General features: G+C 48.5%; 1 protein-coding gene and 1 long non-coding RNA gene across 4 annotated transcripts in view; one reads left to right on the forward strand and one right to left on the reverse strand.

Annotated features, from left to right (window-relative positions):
* Positions 1 to 9,934, forward strand: part of LOC120236915 — a 56,351-nt gene extending 46,417 nt beyond the window's left edge. For 2 of the 3 annotated variants that reach the window (XR_005529803.1, XR_005529804.1), the window contains one exon: positions 8,010 to 9,014. This is a non-coding gene — a long non-coding RNA (uncharacterized LOC120236915). The other variant, XR_005529805.1, reaches the window with a different exon arrangement.
* A 6,146-nt stretch (positions 9,935 to 16,080) lies between these two features.
* Positions 16,081 to 20,060, reverse strand: part of BEND7 (BEN domain containing 7) — an 89,251-nt gene continuing 85,271 nt past the window's right edge. The window contains exon 9 of the mRNA XM_039239994.1: positions 16,081 to 16,189. Within this exon, the coding sequence (XP_039095925.1) occupies positions 16,146 to 16,189 (44 nt within the window). The 3' untranslated portion in view covers positions 16,081 to 16,145. The remainder of the gene's footprint in view (positions 16,190 to 20,060) is intronic.

Below are 20,060 nucleotides of genomic sequence, written 5' to 3' on the forward strand. Positions count from 1 at the left end.
GAAGGTAGTGCGTGTCTGGCTGTGGGGGATACACAGATACCCAGGAGCTGTCCCAGAAAGGACGAGAGGCCTTTGTGGTGCATGGGTTATCCTCCAATGGTGGACGGGGTCAGAGCCAGAGAACTGTTTGTGACTTGAATGTGAAATGTGTGTTCTGGGGTCTGTCCTTGGCCAGGAGGCAGAGTCCCCACCCTCCTGGTGAGTGGCCACTCAGAGGCAGAAGAGCTTAAGGCCACCAGTGAGCAGGTATTACACGGGATGGCTTCACAGAGCTCGCCTTGTGAGTGCCCATGTTTGGTTTGGCTCAAAAGAAGGGCATTGTTTCTGTCAGTAAACCCTAGATCAAGGGCTCAATATCAAAGGCAAGTGTGGCAGAGGTGGCAAGCCGTCTGACTTTCGTTAGGTTTCTTGGGGCAGAGCCATGTCTGGCGCACCTTTCCGTCACCCCTAACGTATGCTATTTGTACACTCGGGTTGTATTGGACAACGAGGCCCGAGATCCTTCTTGGCTACATTGGTTGGCCTCTCATCCGCCATCTCTGTCCCCTCTATGCCTTGCTGGAAGACTCCAGTAAGCCCCACCTACCAGCCGCCAGGCCCGCTAGAAAGTGAAAGGAAGAAGTAAGGGAGACAGTTTGCAGAAAGGGAAGAGCAGAAGAAATGGGAGGGCGTGTGCTCGGTGAATACCAGGTGAGGAAGTGTGGGTGCTGACTGCCCACCATTATCAGCCAAGGACTCAAGGTAGGTTCCTGCCCCTTCCCCCCCGGCTGCGTACGTCTGCCCCGTTAACAGTACCAGCCGGTTACAGTGACATAACTGATGGGAAGAAAAAGTTCCCACAAACATTGTCATCTCCAGGGCTGACGTTGCCGAGTCTCCTGAGCTTTGAATCTGGATCTTGGACTTAACCTTGAAAAGGCCAGGGAGAGCGCAGGTGGCAGTAGGGAAACAAAGGCTCTCGATTTTTACCTGCCGTGTTGAGCACGGAGTGGGCCCTGGACACCAGGCAGTTTCAGTAAGTCTTCCGTGACCCAGATGTAGCACTCCCAGTCCCTGGCATGGGGCGTGTCACCTAAACCAGAGGGTCTCTGCCCTCCCAGGCAGGACCGGCCTCACTCAGAGCCCCAGGCACACAGGGGCCCTGCCCCTGATTAATGCCCTGGGGCTGCCATGGTGAATTTCTTAGTTTTTCTTACTTAATCAATTTTGTTGTAAGGTTTAATTTTTAAGTAATCTCTACCCCCAACTTGGGGCTCAAACTCAATGACCCCGAAGTCAAGACTTGCATGCTCCTCGGACTGAGCCAGCTGGGTGCCCCAATAAATTTTCTATTGTGGTAAAATATGTATAACATAGTATTACGCCATAATTAAAAATAAAACACTTTATAAAATTTGCCGTTTTTAATAATTCCAGCATAGTTAATATACAGTGTTATGTTAGTTTCAGGTGTACAATATAGTGATTCGGTCCTTCCGTACATCGCCCGGTGCTCCTCATGGGAAGTGTACTCCTAATCCCCTTCATCTGGTTCACCCATCCCCCAATGTATCTCCACTCTGGTCACCACCAGTCTGTTCTCTATATTTAATAGTCTGGTTTTTTGTTCGTGTCATTTTTTTCTTTGTTTTGTTTCTTTCTTTTTTTAATGTTTATTCATTTATTTTGAGAGGGAGCACAAGCAGGGGAGGAGCAGAGAGGGAGAGAATCCCACGCTCTGCACATAGCCTGACGCAGGCTCGATCTCACAACTATGAGACCATGACCTGAGCTGAAATCAAGAGTCGACACTTAACTGACTGAGGCATCCAGGCGCCTCCATTTGTTTTGTTTCTTAAATTCCACATTTGAGTGACATCATGTGGTATTTGTCTTTCTCTGACTTATTTCACCTAGCATCATACCTTCTAAGTTTTTTTGTTTATTTATTTTTAAGAGAGAGACAGAGACAGAGCGTGAGTAGGGGAAGGGTAAAGCGACAGAGGAAGACAAGAATCTAAAGCAGGCTCCAGACTCTGAGCTGTCAGCACAGAGCCCAGTGCGGACCGTAAATCCATGAACTGTGAGATCATACCTGTCTGAAGTCAGATGCCTAACTGACTGAACCACCCAGGTGCCTCAGGCATATCTTCTAGATCCATCCATATTGTTGCAAATGTCAGGATTTTGTTCTTTTTCATGACTGAGTAGCATTCATGTGTGTGTGTGTGTGTGTGTACACACACCACATCTTTATCCATTCATCTATCAGTGGACCCTTGGGTAGTAAAATTTGCTATTTTAATGTTTTTTTTTTTTTTAATTTATTTCTAGGAGAGAGAGAGAGACAGCGTGAGTAGGAGAGGGTCAGAGAGAGAGGGAGTCACAGACTCAGAAACAGGCTCCAGGCTCCGAGCTGGCAGTCAGCACAGAGCCCGATGCGGGGCTCAAACCCACAAACCATGAGATCATGACCTAAGCGAAAGTCGGACGCTTAACCGACTAAGCCATCCAGGCACCCCTAAAATTTGCTGTTTTAAAGCATACAATCCAACGGCATTAATTACATAAACAGTATTGTGCAACTACCCCCACCGTCTATTTCCAAAACTTTTTCTTCACCCCAAATAGATACTCGAAACCCATTAAGTAGTAACCTTTCATTCCCCTCTCCCTTCAGCCCCTGGTTACGTCTAGCGTGAATCCTGTCTCTAAGAATTTGCCTGTTCTGGATAGTTCACGTAACTGGAATCATACGACATTTGACATTCTATGTTGGGCTATTTCTCTTAATATAATGTTTTAAGGGTTCTTCCATGTTGTAGTGTGTGTGTCAGAACTTTATTCCTTTTTTTAAAAATACGTTTATTTATATTTGAGGGAGAGAGAATCTCAAGCCGACTCCAAGCTGTCCACACAGAGCCTGAGTCAGGTCTCAAACTCACAAACTGAGATCATGACCCTGAGCCGAAATCAGGAGTTGCACACTTAACTGACTGAGCCTCCAGGTACTCCAAACTTTATTCCCGCTTATGGAGGACTCATATTCCATCGTATGTATATACCCCACATGTTGTTTATCCATTCCCCTGCCTATGGACTCTTGAGTTGTTTCTGCCTTTAGGCTCTTGCGAAGAGTGCTGCATTGAGTGTGGGTGTGCAGATATGTGTTCACGTCCCCGTTTTCAGGTCTTTGGGTAGTGTGGCTGGGTCATAGGGAAATTCTGTGTTTAGCTTTCTGAGGAACTGTCACACTCTTTGCCAACTTCTTAGTTTTTGAACAAGGGGCCCTGCATTTTCATTTTGCCCTGGCCTCTTCAAGTCACGTAGCTGGTCCTCTCTCAGGGCTATTTCAGCAGGATATCAAAGTCAAAGACATATGCAAATTACCTCTCCCTTGGATGGGTTAGTCCTCTATAGCCAGGACTTAGCCACCACACCTGTCTCAGAGTCTCCGAGCAAACATGTTTACGTGTGAGTTTACATCATACTATGGAAGGAATGGTTTATTAAGTCTTCAGCTTGAGGACTGAGGTCACCAACTCCCACACAGCTTACTTTCATCTGCATCAGTGGGGCGACTGCCATGCAGGCTTCACCAAAGACTTGATTCCAGTCTTCACCATGATAATTTTACTATTCTAGAAACACTTGCCCAGGAAGATAAAACTTGCAACTGACTATTGTTTTAGGAACTTCCCCAAACCCACTTAAAACTGCTTCTCTTCAAAAGATGACAGGGAATGACTGTGAGCACACCTTGCTGCGCCCACAGCCCTGAACTTTTTTTTTTAATATTTTTATTTATTTCTAGGAGAGAGAGAGAGAGAGACAGCGTGAGCAGGGGAGGGGCAGAGAGAGAGAGGGAGATACAGACTCTAAAATAGGCTCCAGGCTCTGAGCTGGCAGTCAGCACAGAGCCCGATGCGGGGCTCCAACCCACGAACCACGAGATCATGACCCAAGCGAAAGTCGGATGCTTAACCGACTAAGCCACCCAGGCGCCCCAACAGCCCTGAACTTTTATATCTTGAGCCTTATTCAGTCCTAATCCACTCGACATGGAAATACTCACCTTTAATGATAAATACCCTGACCCCACCCGCCTCTTTTGAAGACATTGTTAAGACTGCCAAGAAGTGACCTCTCCTACCGCAATTCTTCTACTGAATATGGGAGCTCATATTCAGTAAACTACAGTTTTAGATCCACACTATGCATTTGCTCCAATCCCATTTTTGGAAATTTCAGCCAACATCCATTCTTCCATTGAGGTGTTGAGTGCCTGCTATGGGGTAGGCACCCTTAGACATTACCTCCGTGATGATGGGGACGGATATGGCTTTCATTTTTATAGAACTCACCCACTCCTTTACCCTTACGTCACATTCCTGCAGTGAGGGAGAGTGGAGACAGAGGGCCACTTTCAACTTGCATTTATTTCAAAATGGAGCTTCTCCAGCAGGCAGGCTAGATCTCTCCTTTTTAAGTCTGATGTCTTGACATTGTTGGGGAGGAAAAACGTTTCTTCCACCCTCTTATGTTCAGTGCCTGGGGGCCTGCAAATTTAGCCAACAAAAGACAGACAGGAGAAAAGGAATACAAAATTTTACTAATATCTTACTTGCACAGGAACTCACAGAAAAAGAAGTGAAACCCAGGTCGTTAGACTTGACTCGGGGACTTACATATCATTTTTATCAAAGGAAAAGAGGTTTGTGCTTTAAGGAACTGTATGCTGTGAAATGACTAAGCTGTGTGTGGGGAGATGAAGGGTATTTTTTTTTTTTAAGTAAGGTCTGTTTATACAGACGCTTCTCGGTGAGAACTCTCTTGGTGACAAGAGTCACTCCCTTCCTAGTATGGGAGATGGAGACACCTTCACAAAGGGAAGTTTATGATCTGCTTTTAGGCAGAAAAGAGGAAGGAAGAGAATTCTTCCTGCATTTGGTTGCGTCTCAGATGCATTCAGCTTAAAATAACCCTTATGCCAGGTAGTATATTTTGGGGTAGCATATCCTGATCCCCTTCAACCGGATCTTTACAAGGCCAGGCAGCAAGAGGTTCTTAGAATGAGTTTGTTACTTATAATGATTACTTGTCCCTGCTGTGCTCCCTTACCCCTAAGGTACCTCTTGTGTCCTGATGCCACCCCATGCCGCTATTGCAGGGACAGAGCCGAGGGCTTGCAAGCCATGAGGTGGCCCGAGCCTCCTCAACATCGCCGCATTCAAGCCCAGCGTCCAGTTGGTGAAATGACCCATGGGAGGCCCAGGAGAGCCCACAGAGGGATATTTCTGGGAGATGCGATCAGTCTGGGAAGTGAAGGGCCCTATCAGAGGCCCGGCCAGGAGATACGACCTGCCAAACCAGTTTGGACCCCAGCTCCAGCCACCTTGGGGCGACTCTTGTATGTCCGGATGGATGCAAGTCGGGATGCTCAAACAATTTTCTCACTGTTTGGTTTTCTTGTAACTTAAGAAGGGCTTTCACTTTTCTTCCCGATGATCTATCTTGCAGCTGGCTTAGATGTGCTCCAGCCCAGGCTGCGTATCTCACGAGCTTCAGTAGGCACCCGCCCCCGCTCGCTGTGGCTCCTTCCCCATGCGATTACATCTTTCCTTGGTAATGGGGTTTTGACTGGCCTTTTGTATAATGCTAAGCCACAATGGGACAAGAATATTCTCCCCTTATTTTTTTGCAGGCGCTTTTATTTCCTGAGCTGTTTTATTGTAAGTGTGCTTGTTTCTGGTTTTGCTCCTCGTCTGTAAAGGGGCCCGGGATTCATGGATAAGATTAGATGCCCTGGTGTGTCAATTGGTCTTTAAAAGAAAGAAGCAAAAGTTGATCACATGCTGAAGCTCAGGGCCAATGCAGAGCTACCTCCCAAGAGACCAATCAATTTCAATTAAGAAGATGAAAAGCCCCGAGCACAGAGAGGCCAGGTCACGGCTTTCTGGATGCTGGGCTCCTCCAGCAGCCTAAAGGCAGGCAGCGGACCCGAGAAACACTGGAGGTTGTCCTCTGGGCCAGTGTCAGGGCAGCAGTGAGGGAGCAAATGCGAAAGAAGAAGCGAGCCGAAGGGGCTCCGTGACTCTTCACGTGGCACTACTGGCATTTGGGGCAGGCTGACCTCCAGTGTCCTTAACCCCACTAAGTATCCAGACCCACATCACACTCAGTGCCCCGATCTGGTGACTTTTGTTCAGAAGCAGTGAATCTGCGAGGATCAGACGAACATGCGTCGTCCACTGTGGGTGCCGTGGAAATATCAAGGCTGTGTCACCTGACGGGGGTGGGGGCGGGGGGGGGAGGGGAGGAGGGGCCTGAGGCAGGGGAGTGTGCAGGGATGCAGGGGGTGGGGACCTCGGCAGCAGAAGGCGGCGCAGGGCAGGAAGGAAGAAGGGCGGGAGGAGGCGGAGGCCAACGGAAAGCACAGCCACTTGTCTGGCAGGAAGGAGAAGTGGCCGGGTGTCAGCCAACCGCAGCTGCGTGCACGGCGTCGCCTTAGGGGCCGAAGCCACTGTTCCCCTGGCTTTTCTTCTGGCTGCTTTCCTCTTACCAGGCCGGCCTGCAGGGGGCAGGGGGCGGAGGGGCGGCTCGGTCCAGGCCACAGGCCTGCAGGGGGCAGGGGGCGGAGGGGCGGCCCGGTCCAGGCCACATGGCTGCGTCTGCTTATCTAAAGGCCGGTGCAGGGGGTGGGGGGTGGGGCGCTGTTGAAAGCGACTGCGTCCAGAAGTTATGGGGTCACTGCGCTCCCAGCGCTGTGGGGTGCACGCACCTGCCCAAGGTCACTTCAGTTCGTGGCTGGGCCGCCCCCTGTTGTCCCTCTGCCCCCCCCGCCCCCGCTTTCCTCCCTGACCTACTTCTGCCCAGATAACTGAGAAACGGGTGGCCGAAGCTGCAGGCCCGGGCCTGCTGTGAAAGGTTGGGACGGCTGTTCATCGCCCCTACAGCATCTGGACCTTGCTTTCTAAAGCAAGAAAAATAAGTCTTGAGCGGATTGCATTATATCGAAGTCGCGTTTTTCTTGATACAACTTTATTTTACAAATGTAGAAAAATGGAACTTCCCAGTTCTGTCAAAGAGAAGGAAGCTCTTACTGTGTGGAGTTTTAAAGGAAGCTCAAAGTTGCTAAGGAGGGAGGAGATGAGCTTCCTGGAGGAAGACTTGCCTTGAGGTGGGACCAGTTTTGTGAGAGGGAAGGGGTCCTGAGCCCCCAGCCCTTCCTTCTTGAGACAGACACGTGTGGGGTGGCCACACGCAAGGGGGCAAGACTACGTACTTGGCCTTCCCGTCAGGCAATAGGGAGGGGACCTGCCTTGCAACACAGCACCTGTCTGGGCGGGTGTGTGTCCTTCGGACTCGGCTTCCTCATGCCGTGGCCTGGGAGCCCGGGGCCAATTCCAATAAAGACCCGAGCGAAGACACGCTACTGCTGGAGGTGGGGGCCCCCGGAGCCAGGAGCCCCCCAGGCCACAGCGACTTGGCTGTAACTAGCAGAGCCTGGGTCTCGGTCGGTTGGGGCTGTCACAACACACACCGTAGACCGAGTGGCTAAACGGCAGACATTTCCTTCTCACAGCTGTGGAGGCCGGAAGTCTCAGGTGCGTCAAGGTGCTGGCCGGTGCCGTTCCTGTGAGGGTCCTCCTGGCTTGCAGACGGACGCCTCCTTGCTGTGGCCTCCCAACGGCAGAGAGCAAGCGCTCTGCTGGCTTCTCTGACGGGGACGCTAATCCCATCGTGGGTGCTCCACCCTCACGACTCCATCTAAACTTAGTGTCCTCCCAGAGGCCCCACCTCCAAGTTGAAGGTCAGGGCTTCAGTCTTTAACTGCTGTCTGCGCCTCCCGTTACCTTTACGCCTCCTTAGCTGCTTATGCTGACCTCTGGGCCGAGCTTCTCAAACTGTCCATGGTGAAGTTTTCTTATTTGCAGTGGGGTATGATGCGTGATGAGAAAAATGAAATTATTGTGTAAAAAGATGTGAAATACCAGCTCATTTCTTTCTTTCTTTTTTGTTTTTATTAGATTCCACTGACCTCGCATTGCTATTAAAGTGGTCTGGATGCTAACGAACGCTCAATGTCACCTTCTGTATTCGACTCACCGTGGAGCAGTAACCAAGCCTCTCAGGGGCTTCTGCATAGACGCCTCCTTGAATGGTGCTGTCCAGGGCCCCACGGAATAGTCTGTCAGCCCCCACATCAGGGGGACTCTGCCACTTCTAGAGACAAAGGTGTGAGTTAGGGTTCCAGTGAAGAGGCAGGACTCCTCCCACGGGGACAGAGCAGCCTCCTTTACGAGAACAAAGTGGCCCTCTTTCCCAAAGTACTGGATGTCAGAACGGAGGGTCTGGGGATCTGAACATGAGAGAAGGGTTCCGGAGAAACTTTCCCTGGCAAGAGAACCGGAGAGAGAAAGCTCAACGCAACCCCCGACCAGCTGACCAATGTCAAGTCTCTCATTAAGATCTGCTGACCAAAGAGGAGAGTGACAGCGGATTCCCTCTGTCCCTCCACGGTGTCCAAGCTGAACATGGGGCTTGTGAACACCAAACAGCTGGGCTGTCCGTGCTCTCGGGGTGTAGCACGGTAAGCCTTGGGCACGACCCTGGGGCACCGGGCGACTATCAGGACACCAGCGCTCTCTGATTCATCATCCGTAACGTGGCGGCGACAGCCCTGCCGCCAAAGCAGTTTGCTAGGGACGCCCTTACAGAACCCCACAGGCTGGGTGGCTTGATCAACATAATCTTACTTCCCCACAGACCCTTCCCTCACGGCCTCAGAAGAGACCAGCTCTACCTACACCTTGATTGCAGATTTCTAGCCGCACAACTGTGAGGAAGGACATTTCACCTGCAGTGAAATAGGGGTGAGCCTGCGATCCCCCAGAGCCGCCTGATTGTAAGCAGATTAAGGCTCAGCGTAGAACTCTTGTGGCGCGGCCTTCCGACGCCGCTGAATGTGAGACTTAGACCATGTAATCTTTCCACGTTAAAATGTACTTATAAAGCACAGATAATAAAAATAACATCTATTTACCTCCCTAGGTGTTCTGAGCCTTCGCTTACTGTTGCAGACGATGATGCATTACAAAACCAAGCAAATTAGTCCCGGGGACAGACGACGCAGGGGCAGATCAACCACCACAACAGAAAAGACGAGCTTTCAAACCAACACGGGAAGACAAGATTATAATGCCTTCCTAACAACGCTGCTTTATTGATGCAATGCAAGGAAAACGACATTAGATTCTATTGATTCTCTCTGAGATCTAATAATATGCTCTATTCAGATCTTATTCACACACACATCCTCCACGGTCTTTCTCAGGAGCTGAAATTGGCCAGTTACAAACAGAATTGTCCTCCTGTCCTTTGAAATCACAGACGCGGACGTGGTTTAGAACACAAAAGATACGAAGCTTTCTTTGGGAAACAAAGCGTAGAGGGGAAAAAATATCTCCCCTCTAAACAAAATTGAAAGCCTGCCTTACTTTAGATTTATTTGATTACAGAATCTTTCTCGGGGCGAATCAGTTTTTAAAATCTGTTCCTATTGGCACTAGTGAGCCAATAAAAAATCCAGAAGGAGAGAAGTATCACAACAACTCAGAGAAACAAGGTTGCTCATTTTTTTTTTTTTAAAAAAGCATTGAATTAATGTTTACACCACCGAGTCAAATTATTTATACATATGCTATACGTTTCGCATCTGCAGAATTTGTTAGCATTCAGAGTATGATAAATTGTACCTGACTGACTTGTGAAAAATCATCTCGAGAAAGATTTTTTTCTCCAGTGGGAAAAATATATAGATGACACATGGTGGCTTATTGAAACTGTTCTTTCATTGAACAGCCAGAACAATTCAGCAGAAGGGAGAGATGATTTAAAAAAAAAAAGTTTTTGGGGCACCTGGGTGGCTTAGTCGGTTAAGCGTCCGACTTTCGCTTAGGTCATGATCTCGTGGTTCGTGGGTTCGAGCCCCGCGTCGGGCTGTGTGCTGACTGCCAGCTCAGAGCCTGGAGCCTATTTCGGAGTCTGTATCTCCCTCTCTCTCTGACCCTCCCCTGCTCACGCTCTCTCTCTCAGAAAATAAATTAAAAACTTTATTTTTTAATTTTTATTTATTTCTAGGAGAGAGAGAGAGAGCATGAGCAGGGGAGGGTCAGAGAGAGAGGGAGAGAGAGAATCCCAAGCAGGTTCCACATTGTCAGCACAGAGCCTGATGCAGGGCTTGAACTCATGAACCATGAGATCATAACCTGAGCTGAAACCAAGAGTTGGATGCTTAACTGAAACACCCAGGCGTCCCAAAGACAGACGGATTTTTAGATGTCACAGTGGATGGGTAAGGATTTTGGCTTTGGGGCAGCGTTGTAATGCTCATCAAGTCGCTTCCGTACCTCGTTTTCATCTCTATAGTACGTTGGAGACTCAGGGCTTTCTGTAAATATTCAAAGCAATAAGACACATGGGCAGTACTACATGAGCCTGTCCAGAGTTAAAAATCTAATAAATGTCAGCTTTTGTGTCATTATAGAGAATCTCTTACTTATTTTTCATCTGCAGAAAAATTACAAAAAGGATTAAGTATGTTGGAAAAAAAAGGAAAGTAGGTCTTGGGCCTCTTAACACATGTGCTGTGTCAGTTCTAAGAAGGGGTGTTAACATGTGTTAGCAAGCCTGGTTCTGGAGAAAGTTCTGGAGAAAGCAGAACCCTCGTGTGTTGCTGGTGGGGAGGTTAAGTGGTGCAGACTCTTTGGAAACTGCTGGTTCCTTAAAAGTGAAACAGAGAGTTACTCTCTGGGCCAGCAGCTCCACTCCTGGTTATACATACACCCAAGGGAATTAACAACATGCATCTGTACAAAATTTGCACACCAATGTTCATCGCAGCATTAGGCACAACAGCCAAAAGGTGGAAACAGCTTAGGTATCACCACTGACTAATGAATGGATAAACAGAATGTGGTACAGCCGTGCAGTGGGATATTACTTGGCAAAAAGCAGCAACAATAACACTGATGCACCCCCCAACGTGGATAAACCATAAAAACATGATACTAACTGAAAGAAGCCAGATGTCACAAAGGATACCTCTTGGATAATTCCATTTTTTTTAAAAAAAATTAATTTAGAAGTTTTATCACAAATTGCATTTTCTCTTCTGACTTTTTATTTTTTTTATTTTTTCATTTTATTTTATTTTATTTTTTTTACAAATAGTTCATTGCCAAATTAGTTTCCACATAACACTCAGTGCTCATCCCCACAAGTGCCCTCCTCCATGCCCATCCCCCCTCCCCCCCACATCCATCAGTCCTCAATTTTTGTCAGCATTCAAGAGTCTCTCATGGTTTGCCTCTCTCCCTTTCCCCCACCATTTCCGCCCTTCTTCTCCCCCTTGTTCCTCCGTCAAGTTCCTCCTAATCCTCCTATATGTGCACACATATGATATTTGTCCTTCTCTGCCTGACTTATTTCGCTCAGCGTAACACCCTCAAGGTCCATCCATGTGGCTACACATGGCCAGATTTCATTGTTTCTCATTGCCGTGTAGTATTCCATGGTATAGATAAACCACATCTTCTTGATCCATTCATCTGTTGATGGACACTTAGGCTCTTTCCATGTTTTGGCTATTGTGGAGAGTGCTGCTATGAACTCTCTTCTGACTTTTTAAAAAGTTATTTATTTTGTAAGTAATCTCTGCACCCAGTGTGGGGCTCAGACTCACGACCCAGAGATCAAGCGTGGTATGCTCTTCTGACCGAGCCAGCCAGGTATCCCCTTCTGATTTTGTTTCTACAATATTGTTAGTTTCAGGTGTGTAACATGGTGACACACCCTTTGCGTACATTCTGAAATGGCCACCTCGGTAAGTCTAGTCACCATGGATGACTCCATTTATGTGAAATAATCCAGGACAGGCAAATGCGTACAGATGGAGAGTTACTCGTTCTTGCCTAGCCTGCGTCCTGGAGCGGTAATGGGTGTGACTGTTAATGGGTACAGGGTTTCTTTTAGGAGTGATGAAAATTTTCTGGAACTAGATAGTGATGGCTGTACAACTTTGTGAATATACTAAAGACTTTGTATACTTTAAAATGGTTAGTTTTATGGTATATGAATTTTATCTGGGGAAAAAATGTGAATGCTTAATGTGTAAGAAGGAAACTGAAATTGCAGGATTTGGAGATAATCACTGCAAACGTTTTGATGTAGATCCATCAGACTCCTGCAAATATATACATTAAAAAAATAAAATGGGGGCACCTGGGTGGCTCAGTCAGTTGGGCATCCAACTTTGGCTCAGGTCATGATCTCACAGTTCATGAGTTCGAGCCCCGCATCGGGCTCTGCACTCAGAGCCTGGAGCCTGCTTTGGATTCTGTGTCTCCCTCTCTCTCTCTCTGCTCCTTCCCCACTCGTGCTCTGTCTCTCTCTCTCTCTCTCTCTCAAAAAAAAAAATAAACATTACGAAAGATAATAAAATACTAAAGTGGGATCATATAGCACATGCTGCTAAGTGAACATTTTATTTTTATATTACTATCCTACATTAGGAAACTGCCTTGAATCATGGGTGGTTTCTACCTCTCAATCTCCCCCGATGCCTGGCCTCTCCACATTTCTTGTCACATTCCTTCTCTTTCCAAAGCTCTTCCTCAGGAGGACTTTCAAACTATTTGGATCATCAGGGTACTTTGAATGCTTGTTGCCGGGTGTTACAAGACACTTCATTAACAGCTACAATTTCAATGGATTTGGTTCTGAAATCCTTATTTCTACCTTGATTTTTATCCCATGTGCTCATACTGCATCCCCAAATGCCTGCTGGAAATTCCCACTGGGATATTTATCACTGACGTTATTGTATGACTAAAATCAAACTCCTTACACTTTTCAGTGCCACAGCCTGGCACAGCAGAAGATGTGCTGAGTTTTGAAACTTGAAAGTCAAGTTCATGCCCACACTTAACCTTTCTGATTCAAGTCAGTCTTCCAGAAATTAGGGAAACGTACTCTGGCTAATTCGGACAGAAAAGAGATGTGAGGAGGGACATGGCAACAGCTCTCCCAACAGGCCGGAAGGAGGGATGAGGAGCCAGACTGGGAAAGGGAGCAAGCATTGTGGCATTCTCGGAGCTAGCATTTCTTAGCGATGAAAACAGGAGCTGGATATGGGCAGCATTTGTCCACTTTGCTTAGCCTCGATTTCCTGAAACCAAGAAAAATGGAGATAATTTGACCACCCACCTTATGGGATTGTAAGGAAGACGGAGCCGATATTCCGGAAGAGTCTTTGTAAACCAGAAGCCCCTCCACAGGTGGAAGGTTGTTTATACTGCAAAGTGAGTTTATACTTTCCATCTCTGTTCTGTTCCTGACCCTTTTACCTCTGTGCCACTCAGTGTCCCTCCTCCCACCCTCTCCGTCCGTGGGTGCCCCTCCCCCTCAGCGCCCCTTTTCCCATCAGCACCTCCAGATCCAAGCCACGGGGTTTCTCCATGATTCCTTCACCTCCCTCCCTTCTCTTCCCCTCACCAATGGCACCTGCGAATTCGGCGGCAGGAGCGGAACCCGGCCTCTCCTGAGCCTAATTACACATTGGACTCGCCTGGGGCCAACCTCCCAGGCCGTGTTCGTACAGAAGCTCCTCGGGCGAGCGCGGCACGAATAGGCTCACCCCCTCGAATCTACAAACCGAGTTGCTGACCCGGAGCACTAGCCCCCAGAAGAGCGTTCTGAATCGAAGCAAGTCTGGAAAACGCCGCCCCCATCTCCCTCTTAAAGATTACAGTTCAAGAGGTCCTGCAGGTAAGATACCTGTGAAACTGTGCAAATGTCTAAGACTGTGAGCTTGCAAAGCTGTCTCATCCTGTGATACAGTGATTTATAGTAAGATTTGGTTTTGTTTCTGGCACAGAAGTTCCCCAAACCCTTGGAATTTCCTAAGTGGTGAGAGCAACAAAGGTATTGTTCGTTATGTTAAGGAGGTGACTTTTGGACCCCACCTAAAGTTAGGGTTGGTTGGCAGGAGAACCCACCCTCCCCCACCCCAAGCTACCACCCCTTTGGGTGAAGGGAGAGGAGCTGGAGATTGAGTTCAGTCACCAATGGCCAGTGACTTCATGAGCTCTGTCTGTGTAACGAAGCCTCCATGAAAACCCAGAGGGAGCTGATTCGAGAGCCTGCAGGTTGGTGAACGCAGGGAGACTGGGAGAGGGCGGCGAGCTCAGAGAGCACGGGAGGTCCGCGCCCTGTGCATCTCCTCTGGCCGTTCCTGAGTCCTGTCCTTTTACAATAAATGGTCATCTAGTGAGTAAAGGGATTCTGAGTTATGTGAGCCACTCAAGCAAATTAATCGAACCTGAGGAGGGGGTCATGGGACCCTCATTGACAGCTGGCAGTCAGAAGTGTGGGTGACGGCCTGGGCTTGTGGCTGTCGGACGGAGGGGTGAGTAGGGGGTGCGGGGAGCAGCCTTGTAGGGCTGAGCTCTTACTCTGGGTCTGACGCTGGCTCCAGATGGAAAGTATCAGAACTGATGAAGTGTGGGACGTGCAGCTCGCATCCCAAGGCGGTGTGGCAAAGCGCCCCCCAATGGAACTCATTTAGTCACGGAACGTCTCTTAAAATTCTGCAAAGAGAATATTCTGAGAAACACCTACTTTGGGAAACCATGGCCTATAGAATAAATCTTCCAAGGTTTTTGACCATTTGGCTCTACATACACTTCCAACTTTCGCCAGACTTTCTGCCCTCCAACATAACAGACTTTTTTTTTTTTTGAGAGAGAGTGCATGCACACAGGAGGGAAGAGGGAGGGAGGGACAGGGAGAGAGAGAGAGAGACAGACAGAGAGAGAACCTTAAGCAGGCTCCACACTCAGCCTGGAGGAGCCTGACTTGGGGCTCAATCCCACAACCTTGGGATCATGGCCTGAGCGGAAATCAAGAGTTGGGCACTCAATGGACTGAGCCGCCCAGGCGGCCTGCTCAGCTCCCTGTACCTGCCCTTTCTCCTGCGAGCCTTCCGGACCCGCAGCGTTGCAGGGGTGACTGCTCTCCCTCCTCCCGGCCTGTTTATGCGCTCCTCCCTCACCGCTCAGCTCCGTCTTCTGCCACAAAGACTCCCAAGAGCATCTCCACCATCGGAGTGCTCATTTTGTTGACTGTCTGGTGCCACACCACCGTGTGGTGTCTTGTGATCGCCTTCTACAGGTTGGAGCTCGCATCACCGCTGTGGCTGTGGCGGGTCATAGTTTGTCTCGTTACCCGCCCCCTGAAGGCAGTGACCACGTGTGGGTTCCTTCCGTCTCTTTCCCTGATGCGGGGCCCTCTGGACAGTAGGTGCCCAGTAGGCAGCTGTGGGCTTGCTTAGTGTCCTTCGGGACTTGTGGTTTTGACATCTTCTCAGGCTGGTGCTGCCGGACCTCCTGGAATGTGACGTTGGTCGTTCTGGCGGCCGAGTGCCAGGGCCGCCTGGGAGGGGCGGGAAGGGAGGACTTAGGGGAGGGAGAGGCAGGCTGAGCGTGCGGCCCAAGGAGACGAGTCCAGGTGTCAGTCCCCGCTCCAGCTGTCCCCTGCCCTCTGGGGACCTCGGTCTCAGCAGCCGCGAAGGAAGGGGCTGCGTTTCAGCCTTCCGCCATAGCAGCGCCCTGCCTCTGTGTTCCCGCACTTGCCCCGCCTCCACGGCCTCCCTGGCGACTTTAGTGGCTTCTGCGATGCCACCCGCTTCTCTGCAATCAGAACGTGAAGGGCAGTGATGCTGCCGCAGGGAAGGCCTGGGCTCGGCTCTGACCCATTCAGGGAGCGAATTCACACACTGTTGTGGGTGCTCACAAGTTGCGGGGAATCCACCTCACAGCTCTGAGGGTGGGGTCTTTTGGTGTTTCCCGGGTGCCCTAGGGGTGGGGCCCCCAAACTTGGGTGCGCAGCAGGAGGGCTTACAGGACCCCACCTAGAGCTTCTGGGCTGGCTCTGGGCGAAGGTGCGGTGCTGACAACCACCCAGGTGCTGTCGCTGCCGCCCGTCTGGGGGATGAACACGTTGAGCACCACTGTGTGCGGCCGTCGCCTCCTTCGGGTCCCCCCAGCCTTGTCATGGGCAGGAAAGGTCTCCCTACCAGAGTAGGGGGTTCTCAGTGACTTCCCTCATCCTGGAGAGAGCTTGGCTTCCGTTGAGTCTCCGCTGCTTCCTGTGTGGATGGACGGACAATGGAGATTGAGGGCAAGTAGGGATAAAAAGATACCAGAGCGAAGTAAAAGGCAGACCCCGTACTTGAACCCTGGTCAGTCTCGCTCCAGAACCCTGTCATTCATCCGCTCTGCTAGGTTCTCTTGGAAACTTTTATTTATTTATTTTTATTTTTTTTAAATGTTTTATTTATTTCTAGGAGAGAGAGAGAGACAACGTGAGCAGGGGAGGGTCAGAGAGAGAGGGAGTCAGACTCCGAAACAGACTCCAGGCTCTGAGCCGGCAGTCAGCACAGAGCCTGACGCGGGGCTCGAACCCACGAACCGCGAGATCATGACCTAAGTGAAAGTCGGACGCTTAACCGACTAAGCCACCCAGGCGCCCCTCTTGGAAACTTTTAAATTAAGAACCTGTTGTCAGGTTGAAGACACTGGCTACTTCTCAGCCTCTTTCTGGCAAGATGTTGGGGATATTTCAAACGAAATGATTCAAGTAAGACACTTTTAAGGCCTGACATAGAACAAATATCCAATACGTTTATGTGGAAGTGCATCTTCAAGCACAGGGATTAGAGGCCCGGGCAGTAGGGGTGCCTGGGTCTGTTAAGTGACCTTGGTTGGTTCTGGCTCAGGGCATGACTAATAACTTGTGGGTCTGAGCCCTGCATCAGGCCCTACGCTGACAGTACAGAGCCTGCTTAGGACTCTCTCTCTCTTTCCCTCTGCCCTCTCCCCCTCTCCCCTGCTCATGTTCTCTCTAAAAAATAAACATGTTAAAAAAGAATCTTTAACAACAACAACAAAAAGCATCATGGGCTCTAGATCAGAATGCCCAGCCTTGAATCCTGGCTCGGTCACTTACTAGCTATGTGATGAGCAAGTTATTTCAGGTCTTTGCCACTCAATCTCCTCATCTGTAAAGTGGGGATGATAATAGTACTTCCAGACTATTGGTAATGGGGGTGAACTGGATTAGTATAGGTTAAAATACTCAGGACAGTTCCGGGTTCATAAGAAGCCTACATAAACATGTGCTGTCAGTCCTGGCTCAATGCTTTTGTGCAAACTAACATATAAAAGTTCTACGTTGGAGGGGTGCCTGGGTGGCCCTGTCAGTTAAGTGTCTGACTCTTGATTTCGGCTCAGGTCATGCTCTCACTAACTGTGAGATCGAACCCTGTATCAAGCTCTGCACTGATAGCGCAGAGCCTGCTTGGGGTTCTCTCTCTCCTCTCTTTCTCTCTCTCTCTCTTTCTCTCTCTCTCTCTCCCCCCCACTCATGTGCATGCTCTTTCTCTCTCAAAATAAATAAATAAACATTTGATAAAAAAGAGTATTGGAAAGGCACATCATATAAGGCCATCTCACTGAGGTTATTCTGAACGTTTCTTGCACCTGAACGTGGGAGTCAGAGTCACATTCCTGTGTTTCGTTCTTTTATTCTAAGTTATTTATTTTTGAGAGAGTAAGTGAGCATGAGCTGGGGAAGGGCAGAGAAAGAGAGAGAGAGACACAGAATCCAAAGCAGGCTGCAGGCTCCGAGCTGTCAGCACAGAGCCCGACGCGCAGCTCAAACTCATGAACCGCGAGATCATGACCTGAGCCGAAGTCAGGTGCTTTACCAACGGAGCCACCCAGTTACCCCGCTGTGTTTCAGATCTTGACCAAACCTAGTCCTCAGTTCTGTGAGCTGAAACAAATGATCTCACTTTTCTTTCATCTGTTAAGTGGGGATAATAATAGTATCTACTTTGTAGGATAGTTTGGGGGTTATATGAGTTAAACTGTTCTTTTAAAGCATCAGAACAGTGCCAGCGCGCACCGTGTGCAGAAGGTATTGGCTGGTGCTCCATGGGGACTTGATCACCACAAATCTGTTAGGTCAGTGCAAATTGGCAGACGAATAAAAGCCCTCCGAGAGAACAGACTCTTATGGCCTCACCTGCTCGAGTTCCTGGCCTCATCTGTGACCGGAACACACCCTGTGTTTTATTCTCCTTAGGTGATCGTTCTGCAACCCCCAGAAGCCTGGATGGTACTGTTTCTTGAACTGATGTGTCAAATGCACTTATACCTCAGATGGGCCGCTGCTTGTCTTGCAGCTAATACATTTTTCATAAAGCATCATCTCAAGTTTCCTTTTAGGCCGCCGAGAGGATATCCTTTTCCCGTTAGGCTGTTGAACGGGTTTTTCTTTCTTTCCTTTCCAAGGAAAGCATTAACCTCCAGAGTCAGTAAGTAGGTTCACTGTACGTATTATGGGAGCAGCAAGGTGAAGTTTTCGCTGGAGCTTGGGTGACGTTTCAGAGGCCTGTGTTACAGGAGCTGCGGTGATAGTTCAGGTGCCCCTAACAGTGTCCAAGTGGCAAGCAGGACATAGTCACTGATGTGTGGACCCCTGGGCTTTTTCTTCCTTTACCTCTATTTTCCTTTTAGAAGAAGATACAGGTGTACTTTAGAAAATATACACAAATCTGGGCGCCTGGTGGCTCAGCTGGTTAAGTGTCTGACTTCGGCTGAGGTCATATCTCATGATTTGTGAGTTTGAGCCCCGCGTTGGGCTCTGTGCTGACAGCTCAGAGCCTGGAGCCTGCTTCGGATTCTGTGTCTCCCCCTCACTCTGCCCCTCCCCTGCTCACACTCTGTCTCTCAAAAATAAACGTTAAAAAATATTTAAAAAATAGAAAATATAATTTCTTAAAATCACATATAATTCTATCACTCAGATAACCACTGTAAAAACTTTTCTCTGCATGTGTATAAGTATTTCTTTTACAAAATGTGATTAGGCTGACAATAACACATCATCTGTACCTTTTTATTTTTTTAAGTTTGTTTATTTTGAGATAGAGAGCAGGGCAGGGCAGGGGCAGAGAGAGAGAATCCCAAGCAGGCTCCTCATGGTGGTTCAGAGCCTGATACGGGGCTCAGCGTCAAGACTGCGAGATCATGATGTGAGCAGAAACCAAGGGTCAGACGCCTAACTGCTTGAGCCACCCAGGCGCCCTCATCTGTACCTTTTTAAAGCTGTAGGTAGCTGTAGGTGTGCATATTTTGGAAACGCTGCAATTTGTCTGTGTTTGTAGTTACTTACAACTAGCATTAGTTCTAACCTTATAAATGCGTTTCTGAAATTAACAAGTATGACCAGGCTGAACATACTACTTGAAAGTAAATACACTACTAACATTTCTCTGTGCCATTAACTTTTCTACATTACTTTTTTTTTTTAATCTTTAAGGGGCGCCTGGTGGCTTAGTCGGTTAAGCGTCCGACTTTCGCTTAGGTCATGATCTCGTGGTTCGTGGGTTCGAGCCCCGCGTCGGGCTCTGTGCTGACTGCCAGCTCAGAGCCTGGAGCCTGTTTCAGATTCTGTGTCTCCCTCTCTCTCTGACCCTCCCCTGCTCACGCTGTCTCTCTTTCTCTCCTAGAAAAAAAAAAAAAAAAATAAAATAAAATAAAACAATTTCCCTTCTTATTGCAAAGGCAGCATGTTCCCTAAAGACAAATTATTTTAGGTAAACTACAGGAAGAAAATTTTAAAGCACCTATAATCTCACTGTCTAGGTACTTGTCATCAGCACTTTGATGTAGGTTCTCTTAGACTTTTTTTTCTGAGTTTGTGCTTCAAAAAGAAAAAAAGAGACCCGGCAGTACCTCCTGTCCTGGGACCTGCATTCTTTCAGTTAATTGATTGTGGATCTCTATGCACAATATTAAAAAAATTTTTTTAAATATTTTTAATTTATTTTTGAGAGAGAGAGTGGCAGCATGACCAGGGGACAGTCAGAGAGAGAGGGGGATACAGAATCTGAAACCGGCTCCAGGCTCTGAGCTAGCTGTCAGCCGTGGGGCTCGAACCCACAAACCTTG

This window comes from Hyaena hyaena, unplaced genomic scaffold, assembly GCF_003009895.1.
Source record: "Hyaena hyaena isolate Hyena2069 unplaced genomic scaffold, ASM300989v1 scaffold_165, whole genome shotgun sequence".
NCBI classification, from domain to species: domain Eukaryota; kingdom Metazoa; phylum Chordata; class Mammalia; order Carnivora; family Hyaenidae; genus Hyaena; species Hyaena hyaena.